Genomic DNA, 18,516 nt, shown 5'->3' with positions numbered 1-18,516 from the left:
GACCTCTTTGAAATATTTTAAATAGTTATGCAACTGCAAATTCAGAAGCTTAGTTTAATCTTAGAAACTCATGCCTGAACAATGCTGTAGCCGGTAAAGTACAACTGGTACTCGGGAAGATTTGCCAAACCAAATGGGAGGCTTAAATATCTAACTACCAACATAGAAAAGTGATCACTGACCTAATAATATTCAAGAGGTAATCTAAATGGGCATTGTCCATGTGCATTTTACAGAGTGGCTTTAGCTAGCTTCCTGCAAATAATGTCCCTAAAACGCATTAATTATTTGTTTCTGCTTCCTGCAAGGAAGGAAGGAGAGAGAATTGTGTGTGCGTCTTCCTCCCCTCATCACTGCTTTCTCCTTGGGCATCATTCTGAGTGAGAGCCGCAATGACTGCTTTCCAGCTTGAAGTGGGTTAAATTTTATGGCAGAACTTAGATATCTGAGTTTGAGGAGACCCGAAAAGCCGGTGTCCTCCCAGAAAGCCAAGGAGAGAATCTCCTTTTATAGCTTCACTTTGGGCTGCAGGTTTCTTGTGGCGCCTGTATCTTAGAGGGCTCTGCATGTCCTCTCTTCTGGAGAGCTGGAAGTTGTTACTTTGTGTATGGGGCGCTTTTTTGGAAAGTGAGAATTGAGAATTTGGGGCTCAACAGGGAGGGGGGAGCCCAGGAAAGCAAAGCCCAGAGACTCTGCAGTTCAACAGCGGCCAAAGCCGACCCCAGTGGTAGCTGCAGTGCCACTTCTCTTACGTTCCCTCGGGGTTATCTGACCACGTTGAGTTACTTCTGCACACTAAGCCAGCAGAAGGCTGTCCGTTAATTTTCTGCTGTTTTAGTGTGGTAGGATGGCTTGGTAGAGGATCAGACCAGCTATGGGAGAACTGACAGGTTGGGAGAAAGGAGAAGGCGGCGAGACTTCTGGAGCAGCTGTTAGATTGGATTGGAGCTGTAGACCAGCTGTCTTGGTGCTGTAGCCTCTGGAGTGTTATACAAACACAACCCCCGCTGTGTCCTGCCGTCTTTCCAGAAGACAGTCTTGCTTTATGCGGTGCCTGTTGTGAGGAGAGCCCTTCCTTCCCGGCCCCTCAGCGTGCAGCGGTGGGCGCTGGGGAGGCGTGAGGCAGGAACCCACTCTGCAGATTAGTTGAGGAGCTCAGGGGCACTTCTGGACTGAGCGTTTCCTGTAGAGCAGCTTTGAATGGCTCCCTCCTGAGAACCTGTGCTTCTTCTATCACCTTTGGAAGAGCTTAGCGCTCCGTCAGCCCCTCTGGAAAACTGCAACAGCAACTGCTATTTTGGCTCGCTCTGTCTGGTGCTTGTGATCATTGAGGGCTGTGACCCCCTAAATAGGCTCTTCTCATCTCTTTGTTGATGGTCAGCAAACAATGACTACATGCACCTGACACCCGATGCTAAATCCCATATGATTTGCACAGAGCATTGCATTTTCTCACTGCAAGTTACCATGTATATTTTCTTGTTTGTATTGAGGAAAATCTTTGCTAACCTGGCCCCACTATTTAACCATATTTAAGTCAGCCTGAAGCCCTTTGCTTTGTATGTTGCTTTTTAATGCAATGAAGTGTCTACTTAATTGTTACACTTAAAATTTTTACCATTCCTAGTTTCCCCAACTCTTATTAAGAACTTGATGGGTGTTTGTCAAAAAAGTAATTTTGTCCTTATCCTCTTATGTCCACTGGAGTTTGGGGGGGACACCAACCAAAAAAACCAAAACACAGCACCCTAAGTTGTTCTAATAAACTAAACAATGCAAGAATCTGCACGTTTATCACCAGTCTGGGTGAAAAAGTATAATGCATCATGTTAGCACTTCTAATCCATTTCAGTGCAAAGTCAGATGGGTTAACATAAACTTCTCTTCTCCACCACATGTGTAGCGGCTGCTTCTTGTCAGTATTTTGTAAAGAGAAGTGAGAAAGCAGAGGACTGAATATTCAAAGAGCCTGTGCGGGGAGTTGCAGTTACCGTGGGAGTGAGATGAGGAAGGTGTAGGGTCCTCGCTGGTGTGGTGCAGACATCCTTAATCACCTTGCTGAACAAGCTGAAGTCTAGGCCCCTTTTGTGCTTAAGAGCTGTAAGACAAAAGCTACCTGGGCCACCTTTATTACACAAAAGCAAAATGAACTATTCACTTTCCTGCCTGTCTGTTACTTTTGGCAAAATGCGCTGCACCAGACAGCTCCCACCATTCTTTACAGTCTGGGTCTCCTGGAGTAAAAAACCCGGAGTTGATTGGTTTCTTTGCTTTTAACAGAAAGATTTCCCTGTAATGCAGCTGTTTTGTTAAAAGATGCTGCTCTAGACTTTACGGTTTTGGAGATATTGAATGTTCCTGATGGATCCTTTAAAGTGTTTTAAAGTGCATAATTGGGGCACTTGAGCATAAAACTACAATTATACACTTGTGTGTTAATTTTGTGTACAGATAGATATTACTTCAGTCTGGCCATAAATGAGAAGGAAGCATTTTATTGTGAGTGTAAGAATTTGTTTTGTGAATGCTTAAACAATATAGGTGTTCAGATAATAGCCCAAAACAACCAGACCTGGGGGGGGGGAAGGAGGGTTTAAGCTTTCAAGAAAGGGAAGGAGCATGCATGGATATGCCAGAGATGCTTGGATGCTTTGAAAGAATAGTAGGTATTACAAAGATTAACTGATGGAGCACAATATTTGAGTTAAGATTAGTTACAATATTAATTAAAAAAAGAATTCTATTAGGTTGGCAGAATGAATGAGCTTGATGGTTGATTCTTCGTAAGTTTTTAAGGGGGCTATTTTCAATTGATCAAAACAGGTCATTTTTAGTAAGTGATGTTATGACTATAAAGGTTACTATTTATTTTCCTGTTCCATTTTGACGATAATGTTACCTGAATTGGATTATCTGTTTCAGATACTTACATTTAGCAGATGTTTCTAAGATTTACTTGTGGTAACTGATATGAGAAATAATTTACAATAATAATCTTATTTTGAGTATAATAAAACTGTAATTATTTAAGAAATTATGATGTGCTATATGATTTCAGCCATGAATTTATAAGATTGATGCCTTTGATGTTTCTGTCAGGGTTCTTTTGATGTTTTCCAGTGCTAAGTAATAGGTCAAATTAAATAATATCCAAACTCTGTGACTACAAGGAGGCGCTTGGAAGTTTTCTTTTAAAAATGCTTTCAGCAGTATTTGAAGTCATAGCTGTATTACATGTGTAAGATGTAGCATTTGGACCATTATGTAAGTACTCTTATTTAAGAGGCTGACTTGTTTTTAACTGTTCCCAGTAGAGAAAGGGAAGGAAAAGCCAGCACAGAAAAGATTTACATCTTCCTCTCTTTTTTTATTGCTGGTGCTGTTTGGTCAAACTCTTCTAAAGAGGAGGAGGTTTGGATTTTTTTTATTATTATTTTTCAAGCAAGCATAAGTACTCCGGAGTATTTGCCTACGTCAGTAGGAATGTTGTTATCAAGGGACTGTACCATTGGAATAGGATCCTGATTTTAGGCAGTTAAGTTGTTACCTTGCAGCATAGCATTACGCCGGGCTGGTAGAGACGTAATCAAGTTTTCTTATCCAGTTGGTTCAGCCAGTCATTCAGTTTGCCTCAGAATTCCTTGCTGTGGGGAATTTTTAGTGTCCAGATGAAAAGTATGATTTTGATCCCGCTGTAGTAGAAGAAACTAGTCGAATTGGACTGTACAAATGACTATATTTGTCACAGAAATTGCTGAACCTAAATGATAGCTGTGGGAGGTCATGCCTTTTTCTTTTGTGTGTTGAGCTCCTGTGCTGTGGACACTATTTGGGGATTGAAATCCATAATGAGAACACAAAGAGCTGTAAATCTGTTCTCCCACTACATGTGTGTGGCAAGTTTTTTAGATTCGAAGTGTGATATCCCTTAGAAAAGTGAAGGACTGGAACTGGAGATGACTTGCTGTGTGTAACATCAACCTACTGCTCTGCTGTTTCAGAGCCGGGCCCAGGAGGCAGAGCTGTGGGGGCTAACTCAAAAGTGGTGATCTCATCAAAGGGGTCTGCGCCAAAACTAGAGGGGCTCTTGGTTAAACACCAGAAACTGGGTGTGCCCCTTGGCTGTTATCTTTGTACTAAGATGCTAAATTGAAGTGTGTTTAGAGTGGCTGCATGTTATTAAATCACAGAATGGTTGAGGTTGGAAGGGACCTCTGGAGGTCTTCTGGTCTAACCCCCCTGCTCAAGCAAGGCCACCTAGAGCCGGTTGCCCAGAGCTGTGTCCAGATGGCTTTTGTGTATCTCCAAGGATGGAAACTCCACAACCTCTCTGGGCGACCTGTCCCAGTGCTTGGTCACCCTCACAGAGGAAAAGTGTTCTCTGATGCTCAGAGGGAACCTCCTGTGTTTCACTTGGTGCCAAGCTGCTTTCCAGCTGGGTGGCCTCCACCATGTAGTGGTGCCTGGGGTGGTTGTTGTTGTTGTGTGTGTGTCCCGTCCCCCCCGCCCAGGAGCAGGATGGGAATAAAGGGAGGGGAAGAAAAGCAGCTGTTGGGGAGAGAGGGTGTGCACTGTGAAGGTCTATGGAGCTAAATAATCTAGTAGAACTGAACAAATTTGGGTGGGAAGAGGAGAAAGGCATGGCTTGCTGAAGAGTACACAGTATCACTCCTTGTGGAAGATATTTCATATTCTTCTCTTATGATTTTTAAGAGGTACAGTGAAAGGTTCTGAATGATCTCAAATGATTTAGCTCTGAAAGCCATCAAACTTAGGAGTGGTAAAGACAGTATTCATCAAGATTGATATCTTTGGAGGAGTGTAAGAATGAATTAAAAAGCACCCTTCTCTCTTGAAAGAGACTGAAGAAAGAAGGAAAACTCACTGGTGTGCAAGATGTTGGGGAAGCAATGGTAAACAGGGTGTGTATGCGTTCTGCCTTTTCTCACTACTGCAATTAAACAATAATGTTTCCATTTCTTCCAGCTACTAAGATTGTGTGCCAGAAGAAATGTAGAGTGAAAGCCGTTTTACAGAGGGATTTTTCAGTCTCCAGTAGTTAAGTGTTGGGAGTCTCTCTGTGTATAAATGCATAAAAATGGAGGATTACTCATGCAGTTAGATTACCCGCTATTCAGACTCAACCCATACCTCTCATTTGTGTCCTTGCTTTAGAAGGTTTAAATGGCACTACAAAACTTGCCTGAAGAAAAATGTTTATATATTTGCTTAACCGTATTTTATTTAACCACCATTTGAGAAAAGAGTAGTCAAACCTGTTACCAGTTTCCTGGAGAATAAATGGCAAATATAGGATCTGGGGACCAAAGACTGTTGTGTGGTCCATTCATAGATGCACAGGAAGTGCCCTGTGATAAATTATTTGTTATATGATTAAAAATACAGGCTTTTGCATTTTTCTTTTTCTAGTGGCTGGCATGTTTTAGATGAGTTTCATGCTATTAGTGCAGTGAGGGGTAAGGTTTCCTATGAGGTTTTTACCAAAGTACCAACCATTCAAGACACCATAGGTATCAGGTGAAGCTTGCATTGGTTGTGGCAGTTCTGATGTGCTTTTTCTTTTCTTGGTTTGTAAAATGGAAATCAAATAATGAAGCAGATTGCATGATCTCTTATAATTGTTTTGATCACTTTAAAAAAAAAAAAAGGAAGGCAGAGCATAAGAATAGATACCTTATCTGACTCGTCATTTAAGTGTGTGTGTGTATATATAGGCACTATGATTTCTCTCTATTTTTAATACAATATATCAAAATAGCTCTTCTGAAAAAAAATTGTGTTGCAAATTTTCACTCTTCTCTATGGTGCTGGTATGAAGGGATGAATATAACAGTATGGAAATTTCTTACTAGAGATTATCATATTTTCATCCCTTAATTTGCGGAAAGGACCAAGTGTTGCATTAGTTCAAACTGTAATGCACTGTACAAATCAACACTATCAGGCTCTTGTGTAGGAGAAATTTCTTCCTATTGTTTCTAGACTCAGCTGTTTACTTCTCCCTTGAAACTAATTTTAGCTCATCTAAAACATGCAAAATTTTTTATTTTTGTCTGTTTGCTGTTTTTAGGGGAAGGTGGGAATGGGAGGTGGTTGTGATATTGGCATAGATTTAGCATTTACAGCAGAGGTAGTTTTCATCAATTTCTGACAAGGGAATCAAAGTGTTCTTTTTTGGAAGGAGAGATATTGCTTTTCCTTATAAATGATTGACTATTTTGTGGTAGTAGTCTTTATTTATTTGGCTCTCCTCATGAAGAATAGCAAACTTATTCAAAATCTCAGTACATCAAAAATATGTCAATACATAAAACATAAGTACTATTCCATACTACAGTCTATGCAAAAAACTATGTTAATAAGATGTGAAGGTTGCACAGCTAAGAAGTCAGAAAACATAAATGATAAGATTCTAGCAGCCACATTAACTGAGCCACATTTCACATCCTCTATATTTTATGAAATGCCTTTGACAACATAAATCAGAAAGAGAAGGTGCTTTATATGTGCAACATGGCTCAGTTAATGTTGCTTTTGGAACCTTAACATCTATATTTTCTGACTGGAGAATTTTTTAATCATGTAATCTTAGTAGTTTTTTACATTCTATTTTTTATAGTCTCTCTTTTTTAAAAGAGAGGAAAATTGCCTGTACTAATAATGGGTTGGCTCACGTTGCTTTCATTTAAGCTACAGTAAAAGGCAGTATATAGAGAGCACCTCATGACAGGTACATATTTGATGCCATATACATTGCACTGACAACTGGTGTAATCATGCTGCTGTGTGCTTTTTGAGGAAAAGGGGACTACAGGCATGTGTTTGAAGTCCTGTCCTTTCTGTCCTGCACGTTAACAGTGGTACAGGGTACGACTGCATTGCAGACTGCAGCGTGTTGTAAAGATACTTGAGCTACCTTTTGAAATGAACTGGCTTGTGTACAAGAAGCAGTCAGTCTCCAAGCGCGTGGATCTCCTTCTGACCTAATTCACCCTTCTGTAGAGCACGGCAAATTAGCCTAGCACGGCTTTTGGTCTAGGCTTCTTCCAATATCTAAGTTAGTTTGCAGATCTGTGTACTGCACTGCAGTCTTCAACATAGACGTACATTTAATGACTCTGCAAAATCCACTACCTTGCAAGTTCTGGAATGGGGATTGTTGTGCTGTGACACAGAAACATGCTTTTTATTCTTTTGCTTCCTTGCTCTGGGTCACAGGGTGGACCAGTATCAGGCCTAGCGTTAATATTTTAAAGGCTCTTAATAAGATTTTAAAGTTCGTACTTCAGTGTAAAGGCAGGCAGTCTAGGAAAGACAGCAACGTAGGTGAACGTTGTGACCAATGTATTGTCAAAAGGTCAAAGCTAAGTGGTAAGAAGTAATAGAATTTATAGAATGTATGAATAAAATGCCTTAGCATCAGGATTTCTGATTTACCTCTGATTAATAGCCTTGACATTAACCATTAACACCCAGCTTTTTACTTGGTTTCCTTTTAGAATGGTGTGGGGTTTGGGTTTTGGTTTTTTTGGTGTGTGGGGTTTTTTGTTTTGTTTTGTTTTGTTTTTTTGTGTCAATCAGTGAGAAGCACTTGTAGCCTTCGTTAAGACTGTGTGCACAAGCATGCTGGGGTTGGATGTGGTGATTTGAGACAAGAGACAGTGCTGCACTGATGGAATCTTTACTGCCACTGAAAGTGTGCCAAAGGATTTCCCTACGCTGTATAAGCGTATTATATTTTTCTTCTTTCTGTAATCCAGCTAGATGTACAGATGAAGACTCAGACTTACACGGACTCAAAAGTTCTAGATATGAATTTTTTTTAAATATGTCAAAGTCAGAGGGTTAGTTTTCCCTTAGAAATTTCTATCCAAAGTATGGAGAAATGCATGGTTTGAATTTTTTGGGGGGAATACTTACATTTTGGCAGAAGTCTAGCTTTGGTAAGAATGAAGGAGTAGATGTTTCAGAAAATCACAAGAGTTTTACGTGAAGGTTTGATGGGAACTGTGTGACAGTGTGCTTTGTAGTTATTACGGAAGTGACCACTCTAAAGTTAAAAGCATTAGAATTAAATTTGGCTATAACATCTTGTTGTCTGCAAGAATGTGCTATTTTACTCCTGGTGTGAAGTACCAGGTGGTGTTTTTTTCCTGGGAATCCCACTCCCTAAACATTTTGTATTCTAATTTCTATGTAATTACAGTGCTATAGTTGCTAGGAAAGTGGAGTGCTACTGATGATTACATTTCTGAAGATGCTACTTGTTTCCCAACATTCAGGTGTGTTTCACTGTCTCTCAGCAAAGTAGGCCATTGAATCAGTCAATGTCACCCTTTCTTCTGACTGCCACCTCTGCCTCTGGAGTTCAGCTTTTCTTCTCTCTCTAAGTAGGGCTTAATGCTAATCAGGCCAGACACGCCCTTCCCCCCCCCCCAGATTTTTATATCGTGACACTGTAGTCCAAGACTACTGAAGTGTGCTGTTGCCCGCTACTGGCATTATCCAGGGTCTGCCTTGCTTTTTGGGCGCCAAAATAGATTTGCAGGGAGAAGCAAGGACCGATGTTGCCAGGACTCTTTCCACGTCGTGAGCGTGTCATGGTGACTGGCACATTCCGGTGGGTCCCAGATGACTTGGCAGAGCTTTTTGTGATAGCGGACGTGTATGGTTTCTGCCGTTATTGACCAAATCTAGCCATTAGGATGGTTTAAAAAGTGCAGTAGCTGCATATTGCTGATTTTATTAGTGTACCTGTGCTAACACACTAATTCTGTTACATTTTAATTTTAAAAATTATTATAATGACTGTAATGCTGTCTAACGATCCTTCTCCTTTGACATCAGTTAGGGATTACACATGCAGAAATTACTTAAAAACTTCCATTACGATCAAGGTATTACCTGGACAAAGAATGTCTGCCGCAAGACGCCTTGTTCAAGCAAGAGTTAAAGATAATGGGCTAAGTTATAGGTTTAAATGGATTTCTCCCACCTCTTCATGCTGGCTGCCAATTTTGTTCCTCTTTTATTCTCATCCTTTCTTTGTGTTCAGAGTGGTTTAATCACTGATGGTCAGTCATACTTCTCCCAAAATAATGCTATTTGTACTGTGTAAGTCAGATGATAGGAGGCAAAGTAATTATTTCAGTTTCTGTGCTTGCCTAGAAATAGATTCAAGCTCAGGTCTGTTCTCTCTTGAACCATCCCAAGAATGTGTGCTTTGCCACAGGCATGCTGAAGTTTCCCAAATCTTCATCTCCTGTGTTGTGTGGCCACAAAGAATGTGGGTGTAGGGGAGAAAACAAGGGAGGGTTTACTTTATGTAGAAGGAGGGTGCTTGGGTCATTCACTCCAAGCATTGTAAGTAATTGGCTTCAGATTTGTTTTGTTCTGGGGAGATTTTAATTAAGCTTTTTTTATATGCTGTTTAATAAACATTTGTCCATAAGCGGTATCTTGCGATCTCCATCAGTAAAGCAGGAGGATTAATTTGCATGTGGTTGTTTGTTATTTATTTAAATAGCTACAGAATAATTTCTGAGTGTTCCGCTAAGGCAACGGTGATGGGTCTCTGCACTGAAGAGTATAGCATCTAAAAGTACTTGTAGCACTACGATTATTGTTGTGGGTTTTTGTTTGTTTGTTTTAACAGTTTGGATTGGGAGAATATGGAGGAAAATGCCAACATAAGTAACTGATACATAAGGTCAGAAGAACAGCCCAGTACTCTTTTTTTACATCAGTATCTGGAAGTAGATTGCTAGGGAAAACATTTAAGAAATTGGAGTAGTCTCCCAGCTTCTGGCAATCAAGGTGTTATTGCCTTTTCAGGTTACTTACATCTGTTACTTAGTACCTCACACACCAAATTGTTCTTGCTTATTCACAGGATGCAAACATCTATTGCAAAGAGGTGGTTAGAACATGGGCATCGCTATACCAGGTCAGATCAAGGGTTCATGCAGCCCCATATCCTGCCTCCAGTGGAGACTGTAATTGGACGCCTAGAGAAGAGTCAGAACAAAGCAAGCATGTGATACTTCCCCCACTACTCTCTGAGCCTCCAGCTATTTTCAGTTCAGGGACTTCCTGAGCCAGATGTGGCTCTATATATTTGGTAACCCTCAGAGGATGTATCTTTTGTGAACTTGTCCAGTCTTTGCTTGAGCCCACATAAACTTTCAGCTTTCAAAACATTATTTGGCAAGGAGTTTCAAACATCTGCTACCTCTGTGAGCAGAGAACCTCTCTCTCTTGTTTTAAAGTTTGATTCTACCATTTAATGCCTCTTAAGTGTTGTGTTGGATAAGATGGTTTTGTAGTTTTCTAGCATATTTTTACTTCCTAGTGCCTTTTCCATACTTGAAGGGTCATAGCTCCTTTGTATGGAAACTGTTCCATACCTTTGATCATTCTTGTTGCATTTTTATGAACCTTTGTGTTTGACCCTTTCTAGTAAGTCCAAGTGGTCTGTAGAGAGATATTTTCCTTTGCAAAAGCTGTGTTGATGTTTCCTAATTCTGACCTATCTGTCCTGATTTATCCAGAACAGTCATCGGTCCTTTATAGTTTCAAATTACTCAAATTTTTGCTCCTCCTCCCCCCCCCCCTTATTTTAAAAAGCCATACTTCAATTCTCACCTGCCAAGGCAGGCCTGAGATACAGGCTGTGCACTGTCATTAGTAATTCAGTTATTTCATTCTTGCATTTGTTTAGACCTCTGGGATGATACTGTATGGTCTCGAGCATTTCTTACCATTCGTTTGTCAGTTTGTTCCGTGACTAGTCCCATCGGATTCAGACACATTCATCGAGTCCCTCACAAAGGAGGACTCCAGCGTGGGAACCTCCCAAGATTTTTCCAGAGTGCACACTAGTGCAAAAAAATTGTTAAGTTTCTCTGTGATGGCCTTATTTTCTCTGAATCTGCTTTTATACCTTGATCATCACTTGGCACTTCATACTCTCTGGCAGACCTCCTGCTCCTGATGTGTTTGAAGAAATGATTCATTACTCATTTGATTCCCTTTCCTAGCTGTTCTCCAGTTCTTTCTGGCCTGTCTTATTACATTTGAAGTGCCAGAGTTTAGTCTTTTCTGTTTTCTTCATTTGGATTTGGTGTCAGCTTATTGAATGATGCCTTTTTGCTTTTAGAAACCTGCAATGAGCCATGCTGATGTCCCTTTGCTCTTCTCAAGTCTTTCTGAATAGGTGGTCAATATTGGTTCTGTGCTTTACATGTGATGGTTGTTAAGCAGCTTTGCTGCCAGTCAGATTTTATTTTTTGTAGCTGTTAGAGCTTCCTTTTAACAAGTTTTCTCCATTTTATGTAGTTACACTTTTTGAAGTTAAGCACAACAGTAGTAGATTCCTTGGTTTTTATTGTTCCTGTAGGGATGCTCAATTTAACTGTGTTATGGTCACTGATCTGCAGTGGTTCTGCAACTGTAGGATGTAGAAGTAGATGAATCGTGCTGCTCAGGACTGAGCCAAAGGCAGTGGCTCCTCATGCGTGTTCCCTAGCCAGCAGCTCCATGGAACAACCTTTGGCAGTTATCTGATGCTTCAGTCTCTACTTTGTTACTCTACTTGCTCAGTCTACCTGGGAGGACTTGAAATCTCCCTCTATCCAGCCTTGCACCGTGCCTTTGATCTCACTCGGTGTGCCGCTGTCAGCGTTGCTGTAGTCCAGCCATGCCTGGTGGCCCCAGCACTCACTCTTCCTGATCCAACCAGGCTCCAAGCCTCTGCTGCTTGGTGAGGTGAGGTGTTTTGATTTGTTTCTAAACTCTGTATGGCATATAATGTTACTTTGTCATCAGCTGTCTTACCTATGCATTTGTATCCTAGGATGATGCAAAGTTGGAACCCACTAAATGTCTCCCTTCTACCAGATTTCTGATATGACTACTGCCAGTGCTATTGGTTGAGGCTTAATGTTCAGTGACCCAGTTTTTCTTCCACTCACCCCCTTTGTGTAGAAGGCAATGTGCTGTTGGATTTTCTTCTTGCCACCTTATTCACTATGCAGTCATCTGTGTATCTGTTTTAATTTTTTTGATTCTTCTCTGCATCTTCATTTGATGACCCAGAATCTCCATGTCTTCATTTGTCATAGCAATGCCATGCTTTTGAACCCATTCTCTTCTAATCCCCTCTCTTCGATTTTAAAATGTCACTTTCTTGATCCTTAGGTACCAGCAACCTGGCTCCTATGTTCAGGTGAGCTCCAGCCCTCCTGTACAAGTGTCTTTATTCTAGAAATTCCTGATTAATCTGATCTTCTGCTTTGTCACCATCCTGTCAACCAGGCACCCAATTTTTCCTTTTCTTCTTCTTTCTAGAAGCCTATATTTTTCTGTCAGGATATCTTTTCTTCCTAGTGTTACTGGGACCCAGGTGGACCACAACACAGGTTTCTCCTCAGCATTTCCTAGGAACCAGTCCAGGCTCTCTGACCTTTGCAGTTGACGGGCAAATCACCGTGTGGTCTTCTGCCAGATCCTGGACTCCAGCTGTCTGTTTGCCTGATGATATTCCAACACACTCTTTTCAGTTTGCATTGTAACAACCTCATTTATGCATCAGCAGGGAAAGGGTGTTTGTCAGGGTTGCTTTGGTTGCAGAAACATCTAAGTGCCTGTGAAATGATGGTGAAGGACATGGAAGCACAAGCAAAGAGAACAAGTGCAGAAGTGGGGTTACAGGGCTGACCTTAGGAGTTAGCAAGAAGTAAGACTACAAACTTCTGGTAGAAGTGATAGGAGCAGATGAAGTTGTGATAGTAAAAACATCATAAACAGGTGTTTAAATTTGACTTTGTATTATTATTATTAGTATTATAGTCTAGCAAATATTACTGTATTGTTGAATGAATGTAGGAAGTTAAGTTTAGGTAGAACAGGTATATGTTTACATGTTGAATAAACAGATTTATCGGTGTATCAGAAACTCAGTGGGAACAGTTGAGAGATCAAAGCATTTCAGGTGTGCTTAGGTATCTGAGACATTTGCTTAGGGCAGGGATGTGCAGGACTAACAGGAGACCCATTCTAAAAGGGAGGAGTCCTGTGTTGCATCTGTCATTCACCTGAAATGGTACTAAAGACCAGTGTCTGGGGAAAAGCATGGTTACCTAAAATTGGGGCAATATAGACACAGTATCAGGAGCTTGTTGAAAGTGAGCTCTTTCAGATATCTCAAGAAAATGTCAGTGTCTGTTGATACAAGGCTTACAGACTAAACTGATGCAGAAAATTCCTCTGACGTTGTAATTGACTTGCTTTTGGTTGTAACTTAAATTCTCGGGGGGGTGGGGGGTGTGTTCTCAGTGCATGATACACATATTGATTTGTCTGTTAGTAGGACCAGTAACAGGTTATTTTGTGTTGCACTGGTGTTTTGTTTTTGTTTTTAAAAAAAGACAGATCTTAGTGGGGGGGAGGAGACTGAGAGAGATTGAACTTGACAAAACCAAAGACCTGCCAAACCACAAGTTTTTTGTGTAAGGCTTAAATACGCAAACACTAAAAACCTGAGGGTTGTGGGCAAAACTTTTCACAAAAATTAGTACTTTACTGCTTTAAAAAAAAAAGGCATTTCTCGTTCAATGTCTATTTTAGAGTAGTTCCTTTTTTCCACAATTCTGCTTTTGGGTCAGGCATCAGAATGATTCCTCTGTCGATTTGCCTCAGTAGTGTGCCCATGGAGAGCAAACATTTAAAATAACTGCTGCTGTATTTGAAGGCTGGGCATTATGGGATCGTGATGTTCAGAAGCATAGCATTTTCCTTAGAAGGTCTTCCTGAAAAGAGTAACTCTACAGAACACTCGGGCTTACTCCTCCTGCTCAGGCAAGGAAGGGCTTGCGTTAACTGTTGAGTAAAAGAGTAGGACCGTTGGGTCAGGTGTGGAGCTGAGCATATCACTTCTGATCAGGTTGCCATACAGATGTGACATAGCTTGACTTCGTGTCCTCCTGCCTCAACTCACGCATTTGCTTTGCTTGGCTCTTCCAACAGATACCGCCTCAGTATGGTCAGCAAGGTGTAAGTGGCTACTGCCAGCAGGGCCAACAGCCGTACTACAACCAGCAGCCGCAGCCTCAGCACCTGCCACCCCAGGCGCAATATCTATCGCAGGCTCAGCAGAGGTACCAGGCTCAGCAGGTAAGCGCCGTCCACCGCTACTGACAGTCACTCTGGAGCTGGAAGCGTAAAAATGGTCTGTGTGAAATGAACAAAACCCACCCGACCCCTTTTTGAGAGAACAGTGTTAAAAGCAAAATTAAATAAACACGGAATAAGACAATGTCCTTCTGAAGAGTCTTTGGGGAGATACGCGCAAATACATCTGCACGCACTTTCAGGCTTTATTTTCTATCAGATTTTTGAAAAAATACAGTATGCATACCCCAGTAACTATTAATTCTGCTTTTAAAAATAAGTCGCAGTTTCTTGATCAGGTGTCAGTAGAAGCTGGAGTTTTTCCTTGCTTTTGTTTTGTTTTCCCCTCACAAGACAGATGTTGTTGAGAGCTCCTGCATCTAATGTGGTCACTACTGTTTTGTTTTTCATGTTATTTCATTTGAGAATAGACGTGTTCAAGGCATTTTGGAGCTGCTTTGTTAAGGGAGCTTCTTAGGAGATATTTTTAATTGATATTACAGCTATTAATTTGAATGTTGTCAGTTTGCACATCCAGTTAGTGAAACTGCATAATTCAATATCCATTTCTGTTCTTGAATTGTGCTTTGTATGTCAGCCATTAAAATTCATTTAAAGTGATTCTGTTTTTAACTAAGATCAGAAGCGATAGTGTATTGGTCTGCTTCCCAGAGCTTGAGAAACAGACGGATTTTAGATACTGAACAAAATGGATGTCCATAGCTGATGCAGCTGAATGTGTAGGCTCAGTTCTGTCTGCCGTCTCAGCTCTGTTAATCACAGAGAGGTGATCTGGAAATGGAAGGATGAAACTAAAGCATACTCGCCATCCTGGGAAATCTAACAAAAGTGAGTTACCCAAGACTGGGTATTACTGGAAGCATCAGCACTTGCTGCAGATCACTGGGGAATTCTGTCAGGCATGGTTGATTAACATTTTGGGCTAATGCTGGTGCAGTGTAGAAATCTTAGCTGGAAATAAAAATAGTGTGTAAAATAAACTAACAAAAGATGCTGTAAGTAGCAATGATACAGGAGGCTCCCCTCCTTTGATTTTAAAATAAAGCTATGATAATTTCACTGTGTAATTACATGTTAATTTTTCTTCATCTACATTTTGAAATTCCATTGAGAATTAACTTTTTTCATTAAAATGCTGGATGGTTTATGAAATAGAATCCTTAATTGTATCTATGATATTCTTGTAAATGTCATCCCTTTCCATCTTTTCGATTATATGTAACTGTGACTTTAAAGACTGCAGTTGTGTCTTTAAATTTAATTTTCTCCCTTTTTACTTTGGCATTAGATTCTTGATTTCCCCGACTTGAAAATACTATTCATAAGCATCTTGGTAAAGTCTTAGCAGATAAAGTCCTAGTAATACAGCCTATGAGATAGAAGAAACACAGCTGCTCCAATGTCTACATATCACGGTTTGTGAAACTGAAATGGATTTTTTTGCTGCCTTGGACACTTCATCATATCTTAAATACTGTCAGCTGAATGGACTGTGTATTTTATTTTAAAAATATACAAAACATACCAACTATATAGGACTTATGAAATAACAAAATACCGATTTATCTGTTGATACGTGTTCCAATTACATCACTTGCCATCATAGCCAGTAAAGTGAAGGTTGGCGTGATGAAGCGAGGGGTATCGTAGAAGAGGGTAAAGGCAAAAGGGGAGAGTAAAGCCTTCCATACATTATGGACCTCAGAGAACTGAGGTGAAGAGAAAGGCAGGGACAGATTCACCTCGATGTAGCCAAATTTCTTCTTTGAGGATCTGAGGGTACGTTGAGGGAGTGTCTAAATCCAGGCTCCAAGGGTGATACAGGCATCTCAAGGTCAATAGGCATTTTTGCCTGACTGCAAAGTCAGCTGACTAATCCTTAGTGTGAGAATCTCACCTGAAATTCTTCGTGGTTTGTGAATCACCAGTTGGTTGTTCTGTTCTTCAGTAGTCGTCAGCCTCTTAAATTTTGAACTCTGATCCCAGATTCTGAATTACACAGGCTTTTCCTGGAGTATTTGTGTGTACATGGGACTATTTCACAGAAATAATAAGTAGTTCTTAATACCTTGGGGTTTGCCCCTTTTTTCCCCAGCTCCAGATTGGTTCCATGGCTGCCCTTCCCCCCTTCTCAAGAAGGGTCATCAAGTGTACACCTCCTCTCTCATGTTTTTCTCTGTAAAACCTCACCACTGTGTTCTTTCCCATTCTTTGGGAACTGCTAATCTAGAAACTATATTTCTAATACAAGAAGTTGAAGTCTATACTTTTGACTCTTCAGCAACAGTGTTCTTTTTCTGCTGATGATGCACAGTAGAGTTACCGTCAAGTGGTAACCAGTGTACAATACGAAAATTAATACTGGGATAACAAAACAGTTGGGAATGTATGTCGAATTCTGCTGCTGAGACAAAAATTTTAAAAACTGTGCTTATTTAAACATACATCTTTGCTTATATGAGACTGATTATCTTTTGAAAATAATTTAAAAATAAAGAGTTTACTTGATTAAAATTTTAACAAGAGAAATAGGAGTAGACATTTATATCTTTTTTGGAGTTTAAAGGACAGAGGTCACTGAATTTGATATATTGGGCAGCTTTATGATGAGAAAGCCCAGGGGAGATCTTACCGCTGTTTACAGCTACCTAATGGAAGGATGTGGGAGTGAGCAGAGCCAAACTCATTTCAGAGGTGCACAATGGAAGGACAAGAGGCAGTGGGGACAGGCCAGGACAAGGGAAGTTACAACTTGGTAAAAGAAAAAAAAACCAAAAACAACAGCAACAAAAAAACAACCCCAAAACAAAAAAAAAAAAACAGAAACCCCAGCAAACCCACAAAATTACGTGAGGGTTTTCAAACACAGGAAGGAGCCCAGACGGGAATCACCATCCTTGGAGATGCTCAAAATTCAACTAGACAAGGCCCCCAAACACCCTGTTCTTGCTAGACTTGCTTTGAATTGGGGGTTTGACTGTGTGACCTCTCTCTGAAGGTCTCTTTGAACCTATGTGGTTCTGTAATGCTGTGATGTCATATTAGCTTTACATATTCTAAGTAGAATTCTAAATAACTACAAAATCATATAATACCTGTTGCACCAGTTGGTGTATCTTCCTTATTTCTACTCTTAAAAATGTCAGTACTTCCTGTTTATATAATCCTGTCGATGAGCAAACTGAGGTACTCTGTCATACAATCCATCATCCTTTCTGTCTGTCATCCTTGGTTTTGCTCTTTCTTTCCAGCTTGCAAATGCATTCCCTCCAAGTTTTCTGTATCCTTCACTAACCATTTTCTTGTCTTTTTACATTGATTTTTGTTGGGTTTTGCACTTAACATTGGTGCAAAGTCCTAGTTTTGAGTTGTCACAACTTTTTGAGGAATGTATAAAGTCAATTGTTTCAGGATGTCGGCCTCAAGAAGAGCAGCTGGCCTCTGAAGATGTTTTTGCCGCATGCTGGCTAGCCAGAATGATGGGAAAACTTAAGGCTACAAGTATTTTTCGGGGAGAGCATGGTTGAATCATGAAGCAAGAGAAAACCACTCTAATAATATTGAAGTAGTTCATGGTAGCCGCTGGATCAGGACGTTATTATTCTGGTTGTTCTCCTAAGCACATAACAAAAAGGTGGTCTGTGCCCCGAAGAGTTTACAGGCTATTCTGTGCCTGATGGACTGGAAGCTGAACTCGCTTGTAGCAGGGGAGCAGCTGTGAGGGGCAGAAGTTTCATGTTCTGTTTTAGGGTAAATAAGCCATCATCCCTGATTGCGGCCTTTGTGATGTGAGTGTGATTGAACTGGTTTTACTTCAGGATGGAGAAGAGAGATTCCAGACTGGAGAAAGGGGGCTTCTCAGTAATTTACCTTCTTTTCTCTACTGTATTTTTCTTTATTTCCCTTGTAGGTTTATGTCAGTTCATTTGTTTTGGAGATTATCAAACTGAAAGTAGTGTTTATTCCGGATGGATGATGGACTTTTTCTTGCCACCTGTTTGCTTTTATGTAAAACCCTGTAGTGTGATGTACCAGGTATTTTCATTATGGGAAGAAAACGGATACGAAATTTCATATGGATAATGCTTTATTTTTGCTCTTTTATAGACATAATGTGAGTGAGCTTCTGCAGTCAGGTGTAATTCATAGTGTTGTGCCTTGGAATTGGTACTCATCTTCATTTCTCATGTATCATGGAAGTGTGAAGCCATTGCTCCTTTTCCTTGACTCTAATTCAATATGCAATCTTGTCAATAAAAGTAAACCGATAAAATAATTTCTGGGACTGTTCCAGTGACTTGTGAC

At 40.4% G+C, this 18,516-nt stretch overlaps 1 protein-coding gene across 10 annotated transcripts in view; it reads left to right on the top strand.

Moving 5' to 3' along the window:
* The window catches only part of ARID1B (AT-rich interaction domain 1B), a 336,972-nt gene that overhangs the window by 70,146 nt on the left and 248,310 nt on the right, over positions 1-18,516 (top strand). For all 10 annotated transcript variants that reach the window (XM_075748351.1, XM_075748343.1, XM_075748346.1 and 7 more), the window contains exon 3: positions 14,047-14,193. In XM_075748351.1, coding sequence (XP_075604466.1) covers positions 14,047-14,193 — 147 coding nt within the window. The remainder of the gene's footprint in view (positions 1-14,046; positions 14,194-18,516) is intronic.

Source organism: Balearica regulorum, chromosome 3 (genome assembly GCF_011004875.1).
Source record: "Balearica regulorum gibbericeps isolate bBalReg1 chromosome 3, bBalReg1.pri, whole genome shotgun sequence".
In the NCBI taxonomy this organism is placed as follows: domain Eukaryota; kingdom Metazoa; phylum Chordata; class Aves; order Gruiformes; family Gruidae; genus Balearica; species Balearica regulorum.
The sequence above is the reverse complement of the archived record's forward strand: the minus strand, read 5'-3'. Positions and strand labels throughout refer to the sequence as shown.